The sequence below is a fragment of the Gopherus flavomarginatus genome, chromosome 6, assembly GCF_025201925.1.
Source record: "Gopherus flavomarginatus isolate rGopFla2 chromosome 6, rGopFla2.mat.asm, whole genome shotgun sequence".
NCBI lineage: Eukaryota > Metazoa > Chordata > Testudines > Testudinidae > Gopherus > Gopherus flavomarginatus.
This window is the reverse complement of record NC_066622.1, coordinates 108,145,094-108,169,687: the sequence shown is the minus strand read 5'-3', so window position 1 is coordinate 108,169,687 and position 24,594 is coordinate 108,145,094. Positions and strand designations below refer to the sequence as shown.

Sequence of the window (24,594 nt, the reverse complement as noted above, 5' to 3'; positions counted from 1 at the left end):
CAATGACCTACAATTAAAACTGACTTCCTTCCACAGTGTCCTTGTACTGGTCCTTTTCATTGGGTCACTTGTGCTTTTACACTAGCTCACAGTCCAGAGAGTACAGGAACTCTTTGTGAAGATGAGAATGTGTAGACCCTGAAATAAAATCCCTGAACTCTTGGAACTGGCCTAGCCCAGGGCATGGGCAAAGAAAGAGGTCAGCACCATCTTGAAGACCCCACAGTCAAAGAGGGACTCAAAGAAAGAGACAGGGAAATCGGAAGGGGGGGAGGGCGATGGTGGTGGGGAACCAGAAAAGGGAATATGGGGAGAAAAACAATGGAAATAAAGAGAATAGAAGTTATGAAGCTGAATGTGGTAGATGGTAGAAGAGACAGAGAACGTCTTAAATATAAGGGAGGAAAGAGAAAAAGACTCACTTAGAATACTGTCCCTAGACCTTTATTACTGTTATCTTTATCCTTTTTCTTTTCTCTGTACTTATCACTTTTTAAATGGTATGTACTGAGATACAGTAAGAATATTCTTAAAAAGAAAAGAGGAAGATAAAAAAAGACTGGAGTCTGTGAAATAATTGTTGCCCAGGAGATTGGGGAGAGTTTTCAGGCCAGCTGTGGCCCATTGAGAAGGGGAAAGTCTTCGGGCTGTATTCACTCTTCGGATATGTAAAACGCCTGCAGCTGGTCCATGTCAGTTGACTCAAGCTTGCAGGACTCAGGCTGCTGGGCTATAAGATAGCAGTGTAGACTTCAGGCTGAGGCTGGAATCCTCTGGGATACCAGAGAGTCTGGTTGTCTCCAACTCAAGCCCAAATGTCTACACTGCAACTCACAGCCTGAGCCTAGCAAGCCCAATTCAGCTGATAGTAGCCAGCCATGGATGTTTTATTGCAATGTAGATATCCCCATAGTTTCAGTGTAAGTATTATGTGCTCAGTACTGCACTTGGGAAGAAGTGCACGTCTAGACCTTTATTGTATGCACTTCTCCCAAAATGCAGCATGGTTCATTCTGCAGTTTGTTGGCACATCCAAAGCAACAAGAATGAGAAGTTAATTTTCAACTTTCAATCCTAGATCCAAAGTGCCAATCAGCCAGTGCACCTGAGATTTGTAGGTGTGGGTCAGGTCAGCACTTTGCCCTTGAGGGAGGAACATGCAACAGACAAACAACACAATTTAATTTTTAAAATCGACTTATTTACTTTACAGAAAATATTGAATCACCTTATTTTTGTTAGTCATATCAGAGATCCAAGCTGTGGTTAGATAAATCACCCCAAAAGAAATTTTCCTACCCTCAGTGATGCCAAAAAAGTTGTCATTTTTATTAGAAATAAAACAGTACTTTTTTATGAACACTGTCAAGCTGGAGTTTAAAGAGAGGAGTCCTTAATTCCTCATTAGCAGCCCTCTGATGCATTGTTGCTATTTTGTTTTACGCACCAACAGGATAGACGTATAGACATGGACCCCAGAAATGCAGTTCAGACCCATACCCATATAATACACCAGGGAATGGTTTACACTCACAGTGATGCCTAAATGTTACACACATTGAACTTGAGGAAGGTCTTCACAACAAGGGAGAATCATGCTGAATATTTAGTCATTTATATAACTTGAAAGAAAAATTTGTCCATAGTAGATTGAAAAGGCACAACCATAGTGTGTGTGTGTGTGTGTGTGTATATAAGCTGAAAACTCAAAGGACAATGTAAAACATTCCCAACAAGCTTAATTAAGTAAAACCAGTAATAGACTTAAACAACTTTGAGTTCAAATTACTTTAATAAGGGTGTTAATTACTAGGGGATTAACATTGCTTACATGTGATAATAGACATAGTCGGTCAATAACGGATGACAATAATATGCATTTAAGACGCACAAGAATCTAGCACAAATTGCTTGCTCAGAATGGATAATATTTCAAAGTCGCAGGAAATCAGAGGAAGGAGGACAGAGGCAAAAGTCCCATTTTTAATACCTTATTGCTCAGGTCATGAGAACCATTGCTAATTCTTGCAAAGTTACATATTACATGTCCTTTCTCATCACCCAGTGTAACTAAACAAATAACAAGAATTGAGACAAAATATTGTTTTATCAAGATATGTCATCTTAAGTGATGGGAAGAAGATTTGTGCAAAGAAAAGAGCTAAGATTTTGCTGTGGGCCCCAAAGCTTGCTGAAATGTTTGTTAGTACAGTTTAATATATGGACTATAGAGGTAAACTTAAAATGGTAGGTGGGGAGGGGATTGAGAAATCACTGAAGATAATCCACCAACAGCTACATGATCATACCTGAACAAGTGGTTTTGGCTTCCCTTACAGTTTGGCTGTAATCAATTCCTAAACCAATGATTTTGGCTATACTTGCATTCCTGGTCCAGTAGTTCGCAGGACTAGTATAGTTTTGCCTAAGGGATGCAACTTCATTAGCCAGAAAGTAAGCGGTGCAGGCATACCCTGGATTACTGTAATGTGCTTCTCATGAGGCAGCCCGTGAAGAAACTTCAGCTAGAACAGAATGTTAATGAGTTTATCACACTGTGCTTCACAGATTTCACTGACTTCTGCTTGGTTTCTGGATGCAATTCAAGGTGTCGATTTCTGACCTATAAAGTCCTTTAAGTTTTTGGTTATGGTGTGTGTTCCCTCGTGGTCAAACTCAGATGTTGAGCTCAGCTGGACACTTCATCTAATGGTTGACATGGTTTTATTGGCTTTAGTTTACCTACAAAGGAGTCTCAGTGGAAAGCCTCCAATTTTGGAACTTGTTCTTGGATTGACAGAGCCCGTGTTTGTTGACCTTTAGGACAGATTTCAAGGTTTAGACATTTTACCCCTGTTTTCTCCAAAGGTTGGGTTGAGCTGGTAGGATTTCAGTTGTCTAATTGGTGGAGTCTTTAGTTAGTATTATTGACATTTGGTCAATTATTGCATGTTTTAAAATCTGTATGGATGTGCTTAAAGGCACTACTGTGCCATAGACGTGCTGTATAAATTGAAAAATAAATACCAAGTGGTGTAGACAATATTGCTTCAAGGAATAGATTAAAGACATAGTTAGAGTGAAGAGACAGAATCTGGTCTCAGTGATGTATTGTACTAATTTTCAGAGTAGTAGCTGTGTTAGTCTGTATCCACAAAAAGAACAGGAGTACTTGTGGCACCTTAGAGACTAACAAATTTGAGCACAAGCTTTCGTGGGTCTATACATCCGATGAAGTGGGCTGTAGCCCATGAAAGATTGTGCTCAAATAAATTTGTTAGTCTCTAAGGTGCCACAAGTACTCCTGTTCTTTATACTAATTTTGGTGCCAGATCTTGGAGGCTTTGATGATCATTTAACATAGGAATCCACAACACTGGACCATGTTACGTACCTCAGTGTGAGTCTTTACTTTATTTCTTGTACTTAGATTTACAGTTTTCTGAGTGCTCAAGTGAAACAAAGACACTTACTTTATAGAGCAAAACAAAATAAGTAAAAAAAGACTCACCACCAAAACAAACTACTTCCCTTCACCTACTGCCGAGTCCCAATTAACCTCTGCAGAAACAGATAAACTCTGCAGCATATCCAGAAGGTCAGTGAACTCTGTGGGGGTGGGAGGGCAAGACATTCCAGAGTGAAGTGCCCCCTCAAAGAAAATGCCTTGAAGAATCTACATAGACACCTCATCAGCATCCAGTGCTAGGACAATATCATCATGAACCACCATAGCTAGCACAATCTCAGTAATCTTCCTGGGCACAGCTCCATTTTATAGCTTGGTCTGGTTTATGTGACATATTGTTTGGTCTGAATCTGAAAAATCTTATTGCATAGTAATTGGAAAGCTCCCCACAGAAAGAGGTACTCAACTCTGTCACCAGATATGAACTATCCATATTAACCAGACTGTTCACCTCCTGGAACAGTTCCGCTGATTGGGACTTCACAAATGGAAGTGAAGAAATCCTTTTTTGCCTCCTGCACAGTCATAATTTAAGATTTTTAAAGCTTCTTATGTCACAGTTGCTCACATCAGAACTGCTCTTCCACAAACAATGCTTAAATAATCTTCCCTTTTATGTCATTTTACATAGCCACATTCTCAGATCATAGCTATGTCTTTAAAACAGGCCTGCACAACTCGTAAAGCGGGGAGGGCCACATTACTCCGAAGAAAACAGCTGAGGGCCGAAACCCCCCGGTCTCGCGGAAACACCCCCCCCACAAGACCTCCTGGCCCCGCGGAAACGCTCCGCCCCAGCACCGCCCAGCCCTGCAGAAACAAACTCTCCTTCCCCAGCGCCGCCTCACCAAAACAGCTGTGGGCCAAAACGGAAGGTTGGGGGTGGGGAAGTGATACTTGATTTTAAATCAACCAGGGGCTCCCAGCTGAAGAGGTGGCTGGGAGCTGTCAGGGGCAAATTAAAGGGCCCGGGGCTCCGGCGGCTGGGGGAACCTGGAGCTTTGCGGGGCTGGGGCAGGGCCGCTGCGGGCAGCCCAGAGCCCTTTGATTCCAGCCGCAGCTGAGTTTTAAAGGGCTCTGGGCTCCCCGTGGCTGCGGGCAGCCCAGAGCCTTTTGAATCCCGGCTGCAGCTGAGATTTAAAGGGCTCTGGGCTCCCCGCCACTGCAGGGAACCCAGAGTCCTATGAATCCCAGCCACGGCTGAGATTTAAAGGGCTCAGGGCTCCCTACCGCTGCCGGCAGCCCAGAGCCTTTTAATCTCGGCCGCAGCTGGGATTTAAAGGGCTCTGGGCTCCCCGCGGCTGCGGACAGCCCAGAACCCTATGAATCCCAGCTGCGGCTGAGATTTAAAGAGCTTGGGGCTCCCTGCCACTGCCAGCAGCTCAGAGCCTTTTGAATCCTGGCCGCGGCTGGGATTTAAAGGGCTCTGGGCTCCCTGCCACTGCAGGCAGCTCAGAGCCTTTTGAATCCCTGCTGCGGCTGGGATTTAAAGGGCTCTGGGCTCCCTGCGGCTGTGGGCAGCCCAGAGCTCTATGAATCCCGGCCGTGGCTGAGATTTAAAGGGCTCTGGGCTCCCCGCCACTGCGGGCAGCTCAGAGCCTTTTGAATCCCAGTCACGGCTGAGATTTAAAGAGCTCTGGGCTCCCCGCCGCTGCGGGCAGCTCAGAGCCTTTTGAATCCCAGTCACGGCTGAGATTTAAAGAGCTCTGGGCTCCCCGCCGCTGCGGGCAGCTCAGAGCCTTTTGAATCCTGGCCGCGGCTGGGATTTAAAGGGCTCTGGGCTCCCTGCGACTGCGGGCAGTTCAGAGCCTTTTGAATCCCGGCCGGGGCTGGATTTAAAGGTCTCTGGGCTCCCCGCCACTGCGGCCAGCCCAGAACCCTTTGATTCCCCGCCGCAGGCCGCACAGTGAGCCTCTGCGAGCTGCATGCAGCCCACAGGCCACATGTTGTGCAAGCCTGCTTTAAAACATCAAACTTTCAATCTCTAGAAATAACCTAACTAGAGTTTCAAACTTTATACTATCATTATTGCACTCTTGGGCAGAACACTTCAGTGTTTAGTTCTGTAGTATAGTAGATTCACTTTGTAGATTTGTGCATGTATACAAAGACAGATTGGATTAGCTTGTTCAAAATGGTATTTTTCCAGACAGTTTGACTTTTTGTTGGTTAAGAGTCTGTGTATCCAGGTTTAGTTTAGAATAAACTAAAGTTGTAGATACCTAGAGAGACCTACATTGCTAATGCTGAAATTAAGGCAAAATATACACCCAGAGACAATACTTCTTTGTTTGAGGGGAGAGCCACATAGAACCCGTTCACTGGATATGCTAGCAGTTCCCAGTGGCTAGTAGTAGGATATCCCAATGGCATGATGACAGTGTCTCCCCACTTCGAAAATAATGGATTATACAGTGAACATGACTTGTATTGAGAAATAGCATATTCCAGTTACACCAAAGTTTAGACAGCATTTAGAGGAAAGCAAAGTGGATCTGATTTAAAGTGATGGATTTTATTATTCCTAGATATCAGCAGCTGTAAACGCACATTATCTAAAAGGTTGAGGCACATAATACAGTTTTAGTACAGATACAACAAGTGTTATTGAAAGAAACTTCTGTGCCACTTTTCAATCTTCATTTTTTAAAACAAGCAAAGTATTTACGATTAAGCCAGTTTTAAACCTGATGTAGTTTAAAAAGCTACTTATAGAAAAATATAGCTTCTTACAGAAAAATATAGCTATATAAACCCAATGTGGGTAAAAATTCACTCTCCCGATCAGATATTGCATGCTATATTTCACCCCAAATAGAGCTTGTAAAGCCCTGTAAAAAGAAGACAACATAAAAGTTACAGCTTTAAATTCAGCTAAAATATTGTAAATGTTTCCTCATAATTATAGCATGCAAATTAGATTTTGAAAACATTGTGCAGAACGGAGATATAAGTTCTGTTTCGGGGGGCTGTGCACATAATTCTCTACATCTTTAACAGCACACGCCTTTGCGTCATAAGCTCAAAAATTGATGAATGACCCTGAAACATGCATTATACACAATTTTTCATCCACCCAAATTTTATCATTGACATAGTTTTAGGCTTTGTTTGAAGGGACTTGTACAGGCTAACTGACTACGCAGCAACAATTTGGCCAGAACCCCTGCTCTCCGGAGACTGACTGTCTGCCAGACTGCTGCTTTTGAAACTCTTGTCTGTTTCTAAACTCAAAAGACAGTTTTGTTTTGTTTTTTGTTTTTGTTTTGCCACTAGACCATTATTCTTTAATGATGAGGAAGAAGGCACTTTACAATAAAGATTATCTGCACTGTAATTACACAAATCTTTGTATTGTATTGCTATATTATATATTGTACTGGCCCGCCTACTTATATTTGCTTCAATTACTACTTCACAGCAACTTTATTCAGACCTTGGCTTCTTAAAGTATTAATGGGATTTGCAAAAGTTGTAGGAGCTGAATGTTTTTCTGGTTATGCTAACAGAGCAGCAAGCTTGTTCACATAACTCCAACAGCATGCATTTTTTTTCTGCAGACAGTCCTAAATTCATTTGAAGTGCCAAAGAATTAGAGGTGTATTTGGGTTTACTTGTGAATGTAACAAGACCAGGCATCTCACAGAATATACCTCAAGGTCTAGATTTTAGGAAAGTATTCTGCCCTTTGGGAGAATTTAGGTTATAAAGGATTAGTTTGAACTTTTGGCTTTTTTCTAAGCAAAACAACAGTTCCCTCTGGTTCAGATGTCATAACCTCTGAGTTTACATATTATACACTTACAAATGTGAGAGAGATTATACCCTAACATTCAAGATAGTGACAGCTAGTATCTTCACTTACGGACATAAATTTGAAACAGATGTAAGTATTTAAATGTAAAATTAAGGTTTCATTTTTTGGTAAATGTTTAAATGTTCTCTTATAAGGACAGTTTCTAAATGTAATATTTAAGTTTTTTGAAAACCATCAAACTCAAGTGCAGTGCTCTAAAAACTGGAGACTTGAGACATTGCCTTGCTAGCACACAAACTGCTCTGCTTTTGAAAATCTAGAGGTCAGTTTTCAAAGCATGCCCAGGAATTTACCCTGCGACTCCCATTGACACTAATGGGAATTGCATAGCTAACTCCTGGAACATCACTTTGAAAGCATATTCCTTAGATGGTGAGCGATCCAGAAAAAGGGTAGCATAAACTATAGAGAGACATTTACTGATCGAGAGATCAATTTACGCTTTGAAATATTATACTAGTGTGTGTTATTCCTGTTATGTGATCAGTGAGGGGATTTTAAAATTCACCACATTCACAAAATAAGTAATCAGGAATAAATAAAAAATCCTTTGGCAAGTGGCAGGCAGACTTGCTAACCAGGTTAAAGTGATATTTGTCAGCACTGAAGAGATGAAGTGATAATTGAAACTGTTTGGTGCTGATATTATTCTACAGTTAGTGAACTTTTTCTTGTTCTGAGCAGGTTTAAGTTGCAGATCTGTATTTTTAAACATTTTTGTTATTTATTTGGAGTAAAAAATGTCCAATTCTGCTTCCTTTTGCTCCCATGCTTTTCAGTTCTCTTCTAGAAAGTAATTTCATGGTGTTTATGCTTCAGTAAATATGAAAAGGATACATTTTGTTGTAACTGGATTTTATTAATTATTATTTTATTATAAATAATTATACATGTATGGTACACAAAAACATTGTGCTTGTTTATATTTTATACCCACTGACTAAAGAAAACTTTATTATTTTTGGTATTATTTTATTACTTGTATTGTGGATATGTCTAGAAGCCACTGCCATGGAGCCAGAGCCCCATTGTGCTAGGCACTGTACAAACGTAACAAAAAGACAGTCCCTTCTTCAGACTTTACAATCTAATAGGGCTATAGTAACAGTTCCATTGAGATGTTCCAGTGATATCATAAACCATTAAAGTCGTGCTCAAGTAGTGTGCATAATTACCTAGAACTAAGGAATGTAATATAGAACATGGATACTGTCCCTTACTCTCCTGCTTCTTTCAAATACTACTGATGTGGCTAGGTTTCTGAAGCTCCTCCAAATCAGCTATGTTTTGAAAATACTGCTTGGGCTGAGTTGAGCAAGAGTAGTAGATAGTGCACACAGTGTTGGGTTGAATCTCTGTAATTCAGGGATGTGACATAAATACCAAAGAATGTAGTTGGAGTCTCGTAATTCATAGACATGATATTATACTACTGAGAAGGGTTTTTTTTATGTAATTCACAGAGTAACTCTAGTAATCAAATCCTTACTCACACAAGTAGTCCCATTCACTTCAGCAAGCTCTTTTAATAAGTGAAAAAAAAAAAGATTTTACCGAATATGTTTAAAATGTTTGGATTGCAAACATATTCATGTGCACATTTCACAGTACAAGGGATTTTGTTTGTTCTAGAGCAATTTTTCCTTACACTTTTAGGCAATGATTATCAAGATAGTATCATATAGTGATGTTGGTGTAGAACGGCTGGTGTCATCCACTCCTGGAAGGTCTTCATTTTGTTGATGGTTGAAATATTTCCTATATAGTCTGCATTTCCTATATAGTCTTCCTATATAGTTTGGATCCTTCTGAATGAAGGACAATGTTTTTATGTAGACTGTAAGCTCTTTCAGGCAGGGACTGTCTTTTTTAGAGGCGGGTGGTGTGTGTACATTGCCTGGTATGATGGGACCCAATCCCTCATTGGAGCCTCTAGGCACTACCACAATTAAAATAATAATAAATGTGCTGTTAATATACTTGCAATACTTATCTTAATTATTCAAAATAGAGATATAATTTACAACAATTACATGCAAATGTTTAGATGAAAAGCTATAGATCCATATTTAAAAATGCACATATGTAGTTAATCTCTATTCTCTGTTCAGAAGTGTCTTCGGATAACTCATAATTGTATATGCTCAACAGCATTATTTTCCTGGAAGAGTTCACCCAGCATTTTAGGTTCTGGAGTTTTTTAATTAAAAAGGTCACAAACCATTATATCTAAATTTCAAAGAATTTACCAATTAGCTGTAGTCTGCAATGCCCAGCAGGTGGCTTTTATACTATTAAAAGGAGATTGTTTCCATCTCTGATCAAAGCAAAAACAAAAGTAAGGAGAATGTTAAGTATTTTGTTATGTGGCGCAAACCGTATGGTGTGTAAATTGTGGTGAGGGGGATTAAATTGTAGCATTACAGGAAATATATTTTCTTTTGTACATTTTTAACACTATTCTCCGTGAGGATTTTAATAGTAATAATTAAATATCTGTTTAGATTGTTGATTGGCTAAGAAGATTAAACAACTTACTGTTTCTTAAGACGAAGATGTGAAAGTAAATATAAATGCACTGTAGTAGTTTAAAGTATGTATACAAGTATTAATGTCAAATTAGAGTAAACTAGGTAAGAAAAGATTTTTTCTCTAGATACTGAAAAAGTTCTAATTTGCACTTTTCAATTAATTTAACCTTTCCAGATTTGTACCTACTTAGAAGAATGTTTGTGGCCTTTTGACCCTTTTGTTATCCCTAACTCAGAAAGGCTTTTATTCTGTAGGGCTTAGGTATAAAAAATAAAAAGGAACGTTAATGGCATAACAGTCCTTTCTGATCACTCTGTGTAAGATGTTTATGCAAAGTGTCAATAGAAGCAATTGGCCTAACAGTGTGACAACCTACTTTGCTTGGAAATGGGCTAATCTCCTGTTTGGGTTATCCAGAGGTCAGGTAGGGATTTCTTTTTGCACTCCCCATATGCATGGGTACACAACTCATAAACGCTGTTGGGAAGAAATTAGAGTCTACTGAGCCCTGATGAGTCACAGTTAAAATCCCAAGAATATAAGTCTCACAGCTTTTTTTAATTAATTGAATCCCCTCATCTCCTTTTTAGGGTTTTTTTTTCTTTTAGCACCATACCAAACACCATACTTAAATATATACTTATGATACTGACCCTCACAGAAGTTCTACCAGTATCATTATCTGGTGCTTCACTTTCATTTTTTTCAAGGAGACATCATCCCACTCCATTCTGAAGTTCATGTGGAAATTTATGTTAAATCACAGTTTTTCGGCGTTACCACTGTTGCCCTGTCACAGCAGGTTGAAACTCAATAAGCGCTCAGGCAAGCATGGCAGGCCATGAAATAGGCCTTGGCGGGCTTCATGCTGTGAACTCCTGCCTTAGTGAATCAGCTTCTGTGTGTTTTTATAACTGCCTTTTTTCTCTGTTAATTATGCCCCAAGGCTGTGGAAAGACAGCATTTATCTGTTGAAACAGACTAAGCAGCAAGTGTTCTGACATGTTTATCAGGCAAATTGTACCTGACAAAAGGTAATTACACATGCAATCAAGTCTAGAAGTAACTGGGTGATAAGGGGTTAATAAACTGTTTAGCATAAGAGAGAGCCTTCTTGTGTTCAAAGAAAGTGGCTAGAAAAGGATAACTAAGAGCAAAGCAGTAAAAAATAACTTTATTTTCAGTATGTGGATTTAAGTTCACAAAAATCAAGACAGGTTTCTAAAGTAGCAAAAAAAATGCAACTGGTCTTTCTCACAAGCTCTCAATTAGCTAGTACCTAGCTGGGCAAGCCCAAGCTATGTGTTGGTTCATTTGATAGCGAAACACAGATTAAGGCACCATTCCATCTGTACACTGCTATTTAGATCATTTAAAATTATTCTAGAATTTCTTCAAGAGAAATGATCTTGTTTTGTTCTCTAATTGGCGCAGCAGCACACATTCCCTTCTTTGCTGGCCAGCTCTGGACTAGCCCTAGCTGCCATAGGGAACCTCCCAAGCAGGATTGTGCCCAGCTCTTGCCCAAAAGCAAAAAGGGAAGACACCTTTTATGCACCTGAATAGAACCAACCACAGTGGAGACCATATAACATTTTGCTACTTACAGTATAAATATGTAGCTATTTGCAATATATTAATAAAAATGAGTATTTGAATGTTGGCAGACTCTGGTTCTCAAGGATAGTTCAAAGGTGGGTTCAGGTCTCACTAAGATAATCACTGCTAAATAAGGTTCCAATCATATATGCAGATCTCTCCAAACTGAATTTAAGAGCTTACAGGTAAAAAGAAAGATCCTAAAATATATTCAGAGCAGGTGATAAACACCTTAACTACCTTGAAGAAAAAGTGCATGACTGTGGTGTATTTGAGAGGTGAATTAGGTTCATAGAGGGATGCAGCTCCAAGAATTCCACATACAAAAACTCCTTCCCACACATTTTCCATACTTATAAGATGGCCTATCTGAAGGACTCAGACTGAGCGGCTTAAGGCAGCAGTTAATGCATTACTGAGCATCGATTACAATAATTTCCAGGGAGTCATATCACGAGTTAGAAGAAGACAGCAAGAGCTTTGAAACCATAACATATTCACAGCTACCTTACTTAGAGCCTGAACCTTATCCCTAAAGCCCTTATAGAACTTTTTTTTTGACCTGTGGGATCAGTCTTACCACAACATGTCATGCTGATCAAAACAGCATTCTTGATAGTCATCAAATGACTCAGTTGGGAGCTTTTTTACTTGAGGAACAGTTTAGTATCTTCTACAAGTGGTACTTGAGATATCAGAAACCTTTCAGTAAAATGGACCTGTATCAGTCCACATAATGCAAGAGATGACATAGCTTTCCTTTTGTCCAAATCCAGTTCACCTGAAACAGTGTAGATGTAGGGCATGTGTTGGTTGTGTGAAGAGCATTTAGAAAATATATAGACAGGCCCAAGGCTCTCCGAAAATTACAGCATCTTTTCATAGGTATCATTCAAGATGCAGGGGCAGAAAAGTAGCAAAAGACTGCTAGTAGGAGTATGTAAAGCTGGGAACATGATACCTCCAGAGGGTAACATAGCACAGGCAACAGCTACCTTGTATGTGGGAAGAGCATGTGCCTCAGCAGAGAAAATCATCAGTCCTGATGTTCACTAAAAGTTGGACCATGAAGGTCTCCTCCTCAGACTCACCTTTTCCATAGGCAAATCCTCCAAGAAGTGGCAAAAGTTGTTACTGACATTTTATAATATTTTTTCGTTAGCTTCTCTATCTGGAGAGAGCATGGAACTTTTCCCTTGCTCCTCCTCCTTTCTCATGCACTTGTATGTAGAGTTGTTTCTGTGCTCTCCCCTTTCCATACTCCTTGTTAGCTATGTCAGTGTGAGGGGCTGACAGATATGCTCTAGCTTGATAATAGCTTGATATTTCTCTTAACAAGAATATTTGTTCTGCTTACCTGTAAATTTCTCTTCTCAGGTGTAGCTTGCCTAGCTGTCTTGGCCCACTCTTGTTTCCATGAAAGTTACAGGAGAAAAGCATGGGATAGTGTTTACAGCAAAACCTTTCTCATGTCACAGTACGAATATAGTTATCTTTGTATATATGACAGTATTTGTCAGCCTTGTGCTAAATCTATTCCAATAAGAGGTAGACAGGTGGATCCTCAAGTGTGTGTGTCTGATGTTGGGGAGTGGAGGAGAGCTGCCAGTTACAGCTCTGCATTGCCTCCACACTGGAGAGGGGAAGGACCCATCCAGTTTGAAGAATTGCTATACATGTTATCTTTGAGAAGATAAATGTACAGCAAACATGAACAAATTTCCCATTATACTTTTAAAAGGAAATCAAAGACCAGTGTGTGTATGAATATTCAACACACACTCAAAGACCAGTGTGTGTATGAATATTCAACACTAGAAATCTGACTTTATAGAACTGTATATTTTTTAAGTACTTGTTAACTGTATTTAGCTGGTACTTCATAAACAGATGGAAAAATAACACTTCATTTCCTGCTGACATCTCTAATTACATGCATCTATTTCTCTTATTACTGTGCCTGCCACTGTGGTCCATTCACCATTAGATAGACCACCACTCTTCCAATCATAATCACATAATGTTCCTGTAGCAACTATAGCAGCTAACTTTTTTTTAGTGGAAAAGGTAACATTAGGAAAATACTGAATGTAATTTTAATTGTCTTAAATGTGTTGTGGCAGCTGGAAGCAAGGAGAGCCAGCACCAGGTGATCAGCAAATTCTTCATAGACATGTGTCCCATAATTTAGAAAGCACTGGGTGGGATCACGTAAACCTGTATGGCAATCAACAATTTATATTTTTAGTTGATTTCCATTTTTGGCAGAATTAGCCTTTTTGTGGTTAGACCTGCCCTCAATACATTTTGTCCTGTGCCATGCTAATATTCATTACAGGATTTAAATCCTCAAGGATTACAAACCTCCTTTATTTCAATGCAATTTAGCATATTTAACATATTACATCTGCTGTATTATGAGTCATGTCAATGTCGGAAGCCAAATCCAAAAAGAGTATTACTATTACATCTTTACCTTGGTGAGGAATCTTGGTTATTGCATAACTTCACCACATGTTGAATCTTATTGTGGTTTTGCATGCACCTAATCTCTATCACATAAAAAGATAATTGTAATAGGTGTCCTGCGGTGGACAGAAAATAACTAATGTAGGAAAAAGTCTTGTTCTTTTTCATCTTGCTTTTCTATTGAAGAAGCAAGCAAATGTCAGATTTTCGTGACATCTACTTATATCTAGGTGTTTTTATGAATTGAAGAAAAGATCTTTTTAACCCTGTAGTTCTTCTGTTTTTTAAAAAACAGTGTAGGTGTGATTCTCAATATATTTCCATTCTATAAATAAATGGGGAACCTTCCTGTAGTTAATTCATCACATAAATTCCCATGCTCTTTCGTGAAAGATTTCATAGGCTAATAGATAACTGTCAGCTTCATGTTTCAAAGAGTGAGTTAAAATGCCAGGAAGAATGCAGTATTCATAAAATTGCTATTACACTGTTTTCATCTATGAGAACATAGATTATGCTCCAGACCGTCCCCCATGTAAAAATGCCAAGCTGTTTTGCAAGAGAATTCATGATTGTCATGCACAGTGGAAAACCTGCACAAGGAAGTAAAAGTTGAATGAGAATCTATGTCTGGTACCTCTGCAGAGTTGCCATGTACACCTGGCCATACGACTGAAGGATATTTAAGAGCTGGGTACAGGTTGATAATGAAGATACTTCCCTTGCATCTGATGATCCTGGAATCAGCTATCTGTCCCTGCTAGTGTGTTGGCTGCTTGCCAGCCCTCCCCACTAGCAAATTGCCTGCATTGACAGTACATTTGCGAAGCACCAAATCAGATGCAGGTGACATGAATGGCCAGGACATGGATCCAAAGAATCGCAGACCAGGCAGCTCTTGCCCCCCCACACTGTACAGTACATGCTCTCAAAGCCTATTACATATAGCAGTATGTCACAGCAATTCATGCAGCTGTGAGTGGGACAAAATGCACAAGTATAGAATTGTACACAACATCAGTCCAGCCTTCAGCAACTGCTGTCGTTAGGTCCCATTTACTCCAGCAGCAGTGCATAATTGTTACACTGGAGCCCCTGAACCCATGTACAGAAGCAGGAGGGGAGTTATGATTGGATGGCATGTGTCATTTGATTGCAGGTCCTTCATGGTTCTCTGCCACAGTGTAGTGGCAGCTGCTCTAGCTCAATAAACGTGCCAGGATGAGTCTGGCTGCTGTGTAACCATTTGACCATGTTGGGGCCATGGGGGAACTATACTTGCACCTGACTCTCACTTTGCTGATACTCCAGTTTCTGTCTTAGGTACTTACCTGGCACCAATATAAGTACCATACTCCTCTGAGCACCTCACAATCTGTAATGTATTTATCTTCATAAAGAAGGACTAAGTGACTTGCCCAAGGTGACAGATGAAGTCAGTGCTGGAGCAGGGACTTAAAGCCAGGCCTCCCAAATCCTACACTCGCACCCTAACTGCTGGACCATCCCAGTTGTTTTCTCTCTATACCTTGAAACAGGTTTGGAGTGCATAGGGTGTGCCTAAGGCACTGAAGAAGGTAGCGCATTGCTCCACATTGAAAGTAAGACCTTTGGGTGGGGCAAATACTGTGTATGCAGCCTGTTTTTAGGAATATGAACATGTATCCCTGCTTAATTGAGCCCTAATCTTCCAACAGGGCCTTCACTGTCACTAAGACATGAGTGCCTAGAAGCAATCAGCAGCTGGACCACGAGAAGTTGGCTCTAGAAAAGACTGAGATGATGGTAGCAGGAAAGGGGAAGCACTTTTAACTTTAACCTTCTAACCTCATCAGTGACCAAGGGCTTTAGACTATAAATTGTTACAGTGATGCAAAGCCTCAGAGTCATTCTGAACTCATCATGAATCCACGTTCTACAGATTACAACAATGATAAGGAATGCTACCTTCTATCTGTGACTGGCCAAGAGATTGAGCCATTTTCTCTCAAATGGACCTAGCCACAGATTAGATTATAGTAGCTCAGTTTTTCTGTAGGTAAACACAACCACTCAGAGAAGGCTGAAGTTGGTCTCATAAGAAGCGCCTCTACTGTGATGCCCATGGTAAACTTCCTAGTGATAAAGGTATGCAGGTGAGATAGTGTTTTATTAATGTATCTTGTTTGCTTATTTTATTAAGAAAGCAAAGCCTCCAGATTGTACTGTTGGTTAATAGTTGTTCCTATTGCTGTTATCCTTGTTCTCCCACTCACCACTTTTGTTCTCCATCTACTTGTGGCATCTCATCCTCCTTTGGACTGTAAACTCTTTGGTGTACACGCTGCCTTTTATTGTGTGCTTTTACAGCATTCAGCACAGTGGAACTCCAATACAGATTAGGGCCTCTGGGCACTACTGTAATAAAAATAAGTAAAAAATAAACATGCAGCAACAAGCCTAGCATGCATCAAAGGTTGGTCTGAACATAATCTGTGCTTCACAAACTCCACTGATTACTAATCTGCCTCAGAACAGAAGTCAAAGTCCTAGTTATATCTACAAAACTCCTAAAGTACTGGGATCTAGCTGCTTCAGAAACTCACCCTATCTGACTTTCTAAAGCAGTTAAGGTGAGATCCACAAAGGTACTTCTGTACCTAAACCCCAAATTTAGGCACTTTAATATGTGGTTTAGGTGCCTAACTCCAAGTTTTGAATCCACTGCAATCCACAACAGTCTCACTGTAGGCACTTAAACTCACTCAGCACAAAGTTTTCAGAGTACAGGTTCCCTAGCCACCTAGGTTTCTGCCTCTGGGCAGGTACAATGCTGTCCCCTCTAGACATCTAGAGACCAGTCTTCTGCCTAAGACCCAGAGCAATTCACAAACCAGGGAAAGAGGTGTTCGGGCACATAATTCAGGTGTGGGGCCTAATCTGATAGGCAGCCTCTGAGCGTGCCGACTACAGGTCCTATTCAAAACTTGAGGAGGGTGGAGAGGCACCGCCATGACTGTTTTGTGTGAAGTGCCTAATTTGGTCCCACAAGAAACTCCGTAGGTGCCCAAGCACTTGACTGCAGGCAGCAGGTTCTTGTTCATGGATCACTAAGCAGAAGAAGGCATTTCCCTGCAACCTGGATTTAGGCGCCTAACTGCATGAGAGGGGTGGGGCTTCGCACACACTCCTCTTCTCATCCTCATCCTTTGGGTACTTTAGGTAGCTCCCCACCTAGTGTGCTGTCTTATGTGGATCTCATTCGCAGGCACCTATCTTTTCCCATGCATTGCGCATGCACAGATATTCCACTGACTTGTGGAGGATCCCCAAAAGAATGCATTGCTTAACTAAAGAATAATGTTACAGTGCAACTTAAATAATTAGCTTTTGAGCTAAACTGAGTATTTGCTCAAATTGGCATTTGACCCTGAGCAGAAGTAACATGTTCTTTAGCTATATCCAGATATGTAACCAATAGGAAATGAAATAGTATCCTCTGTTTTTACACATCTTTCACTTAAATGAGATATTCAAACATAAAATCTAACACTCATGGACATCATTGTGGCTTGTAATGCTCCCTGGAGAAGTTTGAGACGACAGATCAATAAGTATATCACAAATCCATTATACATCTATGGGGAAGTATAACAAACATTAATATTATAGCATTAATTCAAGCATAATTGAGTAGATATTACTATTTTAAGTAATATGTGTTCCTTATTTTATTTAGCTGAATATAATGTAATACAACTTAACTGAGTTTTTTTTAAAAAATAAAATGTAAAAGCCATTATTTCACCTTTTGTATTTAATGCATAATGGTTATTAATAGATTAGTTATTAATTCATTAATATATCAAGACTTTAAAGGAGGACTTGGGTTCCTGAATTTATTTGTATCATGTTACTCTTCAGGGCAGGGCCTGTGTTTGCAAGGAACCCACTCTAATGATCCCTGATACTGATTGGGGGCTTAGGGCATTTTTATAATACTAATAGGTAATAATATTGCTAGTGGCTTGCCACGGTTACATAGTCTCCTTAAAACATCTTGGCCACACCGTATCTGGCTACCTTTTAGAAAAATCTGAAAATAACCATGGTTTAATCTTGTCCAGACTAATTATTTTAAGGAAACCCGTAATTTAAATAAGATTGAATGATCTGGAGTGAATTTCTGAGTAAACAGCTGCCAGAATTGTCACAGCAGTCCTTTATTTGGATTATGTTACACTCAAAATAGATGGGGAAACCCTTTGTTGGAGGGAATTGGATCCCAGATGGTGTCTTTTAGAGAGTTATAGAGGAAATTTTAGTCTGGAGTATATTAAAATAAGGTATAGTAAATTAATGAGAAATTGTATTATTCTGCATTTTCTTAACTCTCCTCTAGTCTTCCCTTGCGCCTTCATGATTTGATTTTCAAAACCTGACATCATGTCAAAAATACAGTCTGATGGAATTTAATTATCCCATTACTTTACTTCAGTCATCTGACTTTGCTAGATATTTCTTGCTGGAAATAGTATGAGAAATCGCTTGTGGTGGATTATTTTTCCATTTGAGGGATATGTTTTAATACTGTAACTCTCCCAGACCAGTGATTGAGTCCTTTTTTGCTATAAATGGAAAGCCGACAGTAAAAGAAAGTTAGAATGAGAAAAGAGAATTGGGAGTTTGTTCCCCCAACAGTTGTCCAGAAAAGATTTTAAACTTTTGTTATTGTTTGTTTATTTATTATTAACCAAACCTATTTTCAGGGAGTTGGTTTGAGGCGTTACCTACAGTGAGGATTCGAGCCATGGTGTTCTGAACTGGTTCAGAGCCTGGCTGTGCATCAGTGTAGCTGACCTCTGCTTGAAACCAGGACATTTTCTCAAAACTATTCTCAAGGAAAGATGGGATAACAGAACGGCTTAAAACAAGCAGCCTAAGTGGACTGATGCTGTAGATGTGGATGGTAGAAGTTGGATTCATATTCGCTGATCCTTTCCTAGAACTAGTGAGCACTGGACTAGGCTAATAGAAAACATTGGGGGAGGGGGGGAATATAGTATTTTAAATAGCACACAAGCTGCAGTTGTTGATTCTACTCGATAAGCCTCTTTTCAGAGAGTTTTCGAAATTGTTTTATTTCCTGTGCATATCTGCTGCCAGGGAACTTTTGTCAAGGCATTGCTGGGACCGGAACTTAATAATTGATACCCAGGTATGGGCGATGTTGCCACAAATGAACTTTGTCTTAAAGCTGCGGGGTGACGTATCAAAGCCTGATGCCATTTGAGAGATATTTTACTGGGGGGAAATAGCCAAGAGTGATGTAGTAAGTGTGGGGTGCAGGGCAGCACAGACTCGTGTTTATTATGGGTTTTGTAATTATGGTTTGAATCTTGGTTTTCACTTTAACGCAGAGAGTTCAATTCTACTCACTAATGGACTCCGGGCAGGTTTTTCACGTGTCAGGAACTGGCAAACGAGCTGTCCGTATCCCTCGGACGGTGTGTTTGCATGGTAGATTTAGTGGCATTTTACTGTTCCATTTAAAAGAATAAATTATTCGATAGAGTAAATCAAACCTTGGGGGCTTTAATACGGGACTGGGGTGTGCTTGCAGCAGCAAATCAGTTCCGAGGAACCGCCTTTCTGCTACTCAGGGAATGAATCGCGGATCCGCAGCTTCCATTTCGGCTGCTCTTTAGTCAAGCAAGTAACGAACTGCTGATTTCTGTACGGCTGCATTAGCCTCCAGAGAAGCGTGCCCTGCTCAGCGTGAATTTAGTCAGTGTTCATTCTCAAAGGGGGAACATGACTGCTTAGAAACGACGACAGCCTGGCCCAGGCCGCCCGTTGCAAAAGCGTGGTCTCCAGAGACCAAAGTCCTCAGCAGAATTCAAATTACAGGGGCTCGCCCCTGGCGTATGGAGGCGCCCAGAGCTCCCACTGAGACACAAGCAATGCAAAATTGGGAGCAGACAGGAAAGCAGATGCACTTCGCTAGGCTGGTCCTTTCCTCGGGGTATCAGTGTGTCCTGGTAACCAGCAAATGCAATGGCTTACCACTGTTGAATGCATCGCTGGGCAGATCTAACTGCTTACTTTCCAGCGGCCCCTGCACTTCAGTGGGCGTTTACAGTGCGCTCTGCTTGCAGCGCTCCATTTGTTAAGATGCTTTTTTCTCTGGAGCAGCGTACATGGTGCCCGCCCTGCCTTTGCGAAGATGCTCCGTTTGTATTGAGCAAGCCCCCTCGCTGGTTCCTGAGCGTGCAATCTCTACTCTGCAAAACTCTCATTGACGTCAATGGGAGGTTTGCCTGAATGAGGCCTGTAAAATCGTCCTCCCGGGAGGTTTTTTCTTTTGTTTCCGAGTTGGACTCTTCAGGTTGAGATGGGAGAAAGTTTAGCGGGCATCGAAAATGAGTGTTTGCTCCATTTGTATCTTACTCAAGCAGGGCAGTAACTACTGACTGTGATTGCTAGCAAAACCAGGGGCATGCTTGTAGTAACTGCCCCAAACGGGGCAATGCCTCCTTTCTTTGGAGGGAGTCCTGGGGAACTTTTAGTTTAACATCGCAGAGTAGCGGGCACTACCGCAGGATTTTCCCATTTCCCATCATTATAGCCAAATAGGCAATTACAGGTCGATTCACGCTAATGACTTAGGAGGGCTCTTTTGCCCTCTCTATTTTTTAAAGAAGCAAAAACAAAACAAAAAAGCACAATAGCTCTTCGCTCACAAGGTAAAGTAAAACGCCAAGGTGCAGAAATAGGAAGCCGAACTGATGGCAGTAAAGTATTTAGCTGTTTGAAACAATTAAAACGTGGACAGGAAGTCGGTTTTAACTGGCTTAAAGGGGATTATGGTTTTAAAGTTGGATAAAGGGGTTGCTGCTTTAGTTTAGCTATCACATTAGCTTTTAAAAGATTACTTTTATATTTGACAACAGCTCTGGCGGGAGATGATAAAGCAAATACTCGATTTTAAAATGTTACCAAACACAGGGCCTGTTTTTCTTCAATTTGTTTTATATTTGTTTGGACTAAAAGAGCTCCCAAGGCTAACAAGCAGAATCTTGAACCCGCCCTTTTCCAATCCCGAGGAGGATCAGTCACCATGGAGAATCCAGCGGGGGTTGTTTAATGCACTTAATTAAGATTATCTGAACCTCTGGTTTAAATTACTGTGGAAAAAATTAGAGTTGCAAACTCTCTTTCAAAGGTAGAATGTTTTGGTGGGCTAGCAACATGTAAAGCTTACAACAGTAACATTCTCCTGCTAGGTTGGTTTACGTGCAGCAGCCCATGAAAATATAAAGTAGAGATCCAAGCACGGGAATGAAACGAAAAATGCAGTAGGAAGAGAAGGGAGATGGTTAAACAATTAAGGTGTTTGCTGGTTAATCCTTCGCTTTGAATTATTTATTTGTGGTGAAGAATGTTTTAAGTGACTTGTGCAGAACGATTCCGTGTAAAGTCCCAGTGCTGTGGGAACCGCTTTGCAAACACCACTGGAGTGATCATATTGTTTCCTGGTGGGGATGTAGGACTGTTCTAAAATCCATTCTAGGGCGCCACTTGTCTGAGCAAGTGGATGTTAAAACGTATCATTCTCCCCTCTACACTAAGGGAAGAGAGACAAACATAGGTCTGAATCTTAACCGTTTGTCTTTCTGTCTTCTTCATGTAGCTTCTGGACCTGTTTATGGTGTGGGACTGGTCAACCTACCTAGCTGATTATGGTCAGCCTACTTCTAAGTACTTACGAGTGAATCCAAGCACAGCCCTTACCCTCCTGGAGAAGTGAGTATGTAGCGCCAACACTTTGGAGAGGTTCTGTTCATGCAAACAGGAGAAATAGCAGAATGCGGCTGGTTCCAGCAGCCGGCGTCCCGGTTGCTGGTCTTCTCCCAACAGCTCTTGCTACCTCGGTTTTAAGGACAAGTAGAACTTAAATGCTTCTGCCCTTTCTCCTTTGCTTTAAGGTTAGCAGCGTAGTCTGTACCATAAAGTTACGAATCACGTTAACACGAACAGTAAAGCGCTAGCCTTTCTTGCGTTGTCAGGCTCATTTTATAAAACCGAATCTAGAAATGTGTTTCAATTTGTTCTTTGTCCCAGTTTTAAACAGATATGTAAATGCCAACTGTTACTGTACTTTATAAATCAGTGACGCTGACCGTGTCGCGATCTTCCCAGGTTTGCTGTGCCCAAGAGAAAATTAAGGTATCTCTGTTCGGAAATTAAACCAAAAACAGCACTGAACACTAGTTACTCCGAAAATGCGTTCAAAGCTCACAGTCTCATTCAAAGTTTTCTGGTGCCTTGTAGTTCAATATAGTAACATCCTGGGAGCCAGTTTCCACTTCTAAAATGAAGCATTTAAAAACTCTTGGTGTTAAATCTGTGTTCTGCACATTCTCATATTCGAATCTACAGTAGCTACTTAGATTTGAGAAAGTCTGAAAGGGGAGCATATATATGTTTTGGTTAAAAACAACTTGTCGATCTCCTGCATATAATTGAATTATAAATCTATTATGATTTAAATGTGTTATCTGATTTTGTTTCCTTTCTCCGCAATGAATGTATGTTTTGCAGAGTGCATAGAGGGTATGTATTTCCCTATCATGTTATACATATACAATTGTTTTTTATTTGGACATTAGTTTCCTTTATTTCGTTTTTCAATCACTATATTTCATTTTCAAGTTTGGATAGTAGTAATAAAGACTTTGGATAATTTATCATTGAATGGCACACCATTTCATTGCGAATGAACTCAGAAAATGGAACCAGATGGAGAAGGATCTAAACAACCTTCAGTTTTGTTCATTTGCAAATGTAATTTTTAGTGTTATGTTTCCTGTTTATATAATTTTTAGCTTAATGGTTTTAAACGGTTTTTAAGTAGTATTTGTTAAGACTGGGTCTGTATGCCTGGGATTTAATTTAAAAATACAGCTAGGCTAAGCACCGCTCAGAGAGACTCCAGAAGAGGTTTATGTAACCTTTAACTCTTGTTAACACAAAGTGAACACATCTAAAAGAGAAAAAGTAGCGCTGAATTTATTTTAGCCAGTCCGATTTTCCTCTAGCTAGTGACATTTCTAACATTCCTGTATCATCCGCTTTTTTTCTTGCAGAATGAAAGAGACTAGCAAAAAGAACAATATTTTTGCTCAGTTCAGGAAGAATGATCGGGACAAGCAGAAGTTAATAGAGACCGTAGTAAAGCAACTTAGAAGTTTAGTGAACGGTATGTCCCAGCACACATAGACCTGTTAGCTCGATTGCATCTCATCGTGCCGAGATGTATTTCCTGGCCACCATTTCTACATAGTAGGCAGGGATGGTGATTAGGACTCTTGTTTGGTTGAATAAAAGAAAAATGGCTACAGGTGGCTTATCTACGGAGACAGCAGGAAATAATACTTTGTATGTATTTTTAACGAATTGAATACTATTTTATATATTGTAAACAAACGGTGAAAAATGGGACTGTAAAATAAAAGGCAGGTCACTCACCCTGTACATGAAATAGCTGAACTTTAAATGCATTATTTAGAAGTGGGTAGCTGTTACATACAGATTTTTGCTCCAGTTAGAAATTGCTGGAAAAAAGTTTTGCTATAATCCTTTAATTGCCGTTTTCCGAATAAATCCTAACTTAATATTTTTAAACGTTGACATACATGCGTTTCAGATGTTGCCTGGTCGTTTTCTTTTTATTAATGGTATATTAGCCTTAACAGTGATTGGGACATCATTTTGTATGCCAAATTTTGTAGTCTGGCGGTACGAAAAAAATCTTCTGATTTTTTTGTACACTTTAAAACTACCTGAAAACCAGACTTGATATATATTCAGTGTTAGGGCTTCTAGCTTTGTTCTTCAGAAGTGGGTTAATCTTCGGTTTATGAATGTAAATAACCATCTGAATTTTCTGCAATGTGCTTTGGTTTCTGTTCCTCAGGGGTAACCTTTATAACTATACTTTTGTAGATGATTCCCGGCCCCCTGTTTCCCCCTCCAGACTAAAGTAAGGGATAAAAGATTTATGATATCTGATCTCCTACCAAGTCCCTGTGTGTCAATATGTCTGTTTATACAAATAGAGCCATCCCCATAATTAGAATTCCCTCCTACGACCAATATCTATGCCCTGTATTATCCTGGCTATTTTAAACATAACGAGAATGTATAATAAATACAAACCATCTATGGAACATGTAAAAAGAATGTACATTTCACTGTATTTTTAAGTTATTGACGGTCTAAATACAGTAATATAAATCTTACCCTTATTTCTGAATTTTATGTATTAAAATGCATCTCAGACTTAAATTTCATGTCGGACTGTACAGCAGAGTTAATTTCTCTTGTTTTCTATCTTTCGATGATTTACTTTCCTTTTTCCTTTGTAAGCTGAGAGTGGAAAGGTTCCTGTGTACCCCCTTCACCTCCGTGATGGAAATATTAAACATGTTCAGCAAACTCTCCATACGGTGTCATTGTCCACATCCGTGTTTGGTTGTGTGTCCCAGGAAGCTTGGTGCCCGAGTATCTGCACCAGGCCTCAGCAAAGCAGCAGCAAGAATTTCTGTTAGACCTTGGTGTGAAACTGGAGCTGAAATTCCCAGTCGGGCTCAACGTGGCCTAGAGATCTCGCTCCCCTCTGAGCAGCAGAGTCAGAGAAGGGCAGAGGCTCTCCTCCTGTTGGGTC

At 40.2% G+C, this 24,594-nt stretch overlaps 1 protein-coding gene across 8 annotated transcripts in view; it reads left to right on the top strand.

The window, feature by feature from the left end:
- The window catches only part of EXOC6 (exocyst complex component 6), a 195,186-nt gene extending 170,816 nt beyond the window's left edge, over window positions 1–24,370 (top strand). For 6 of the 8 annotated variants that reach the window (XM_050959380.1, XM_050959382.1, XM_050959379.1 and 3 more), the window contains 2 exons: window positions 21,559–21,671; window positions 23,015–24,370. In XM_050959380.1, coding sequence (XP_050815337.1) covers window positions 21,559–21,671; window positions 23,015–23,147 — 246 coding nt within the window. In that variant the 3' untranslated portion in view covers window positions 23,148–24,370. Of the gene's footprint in view, window positions 1–21,558; window positions 21,672–22,469; window positions 22,482–23,014 lie in introns of all 8 variants that reach the window. The other 2 variants (XM_050959381.1, XM_050959377.1) reach the window with 1 other exon arrangement.
- The last annotated feature ends 224 nt before the right edge of the window (window positions 24,371–24,594 follow it).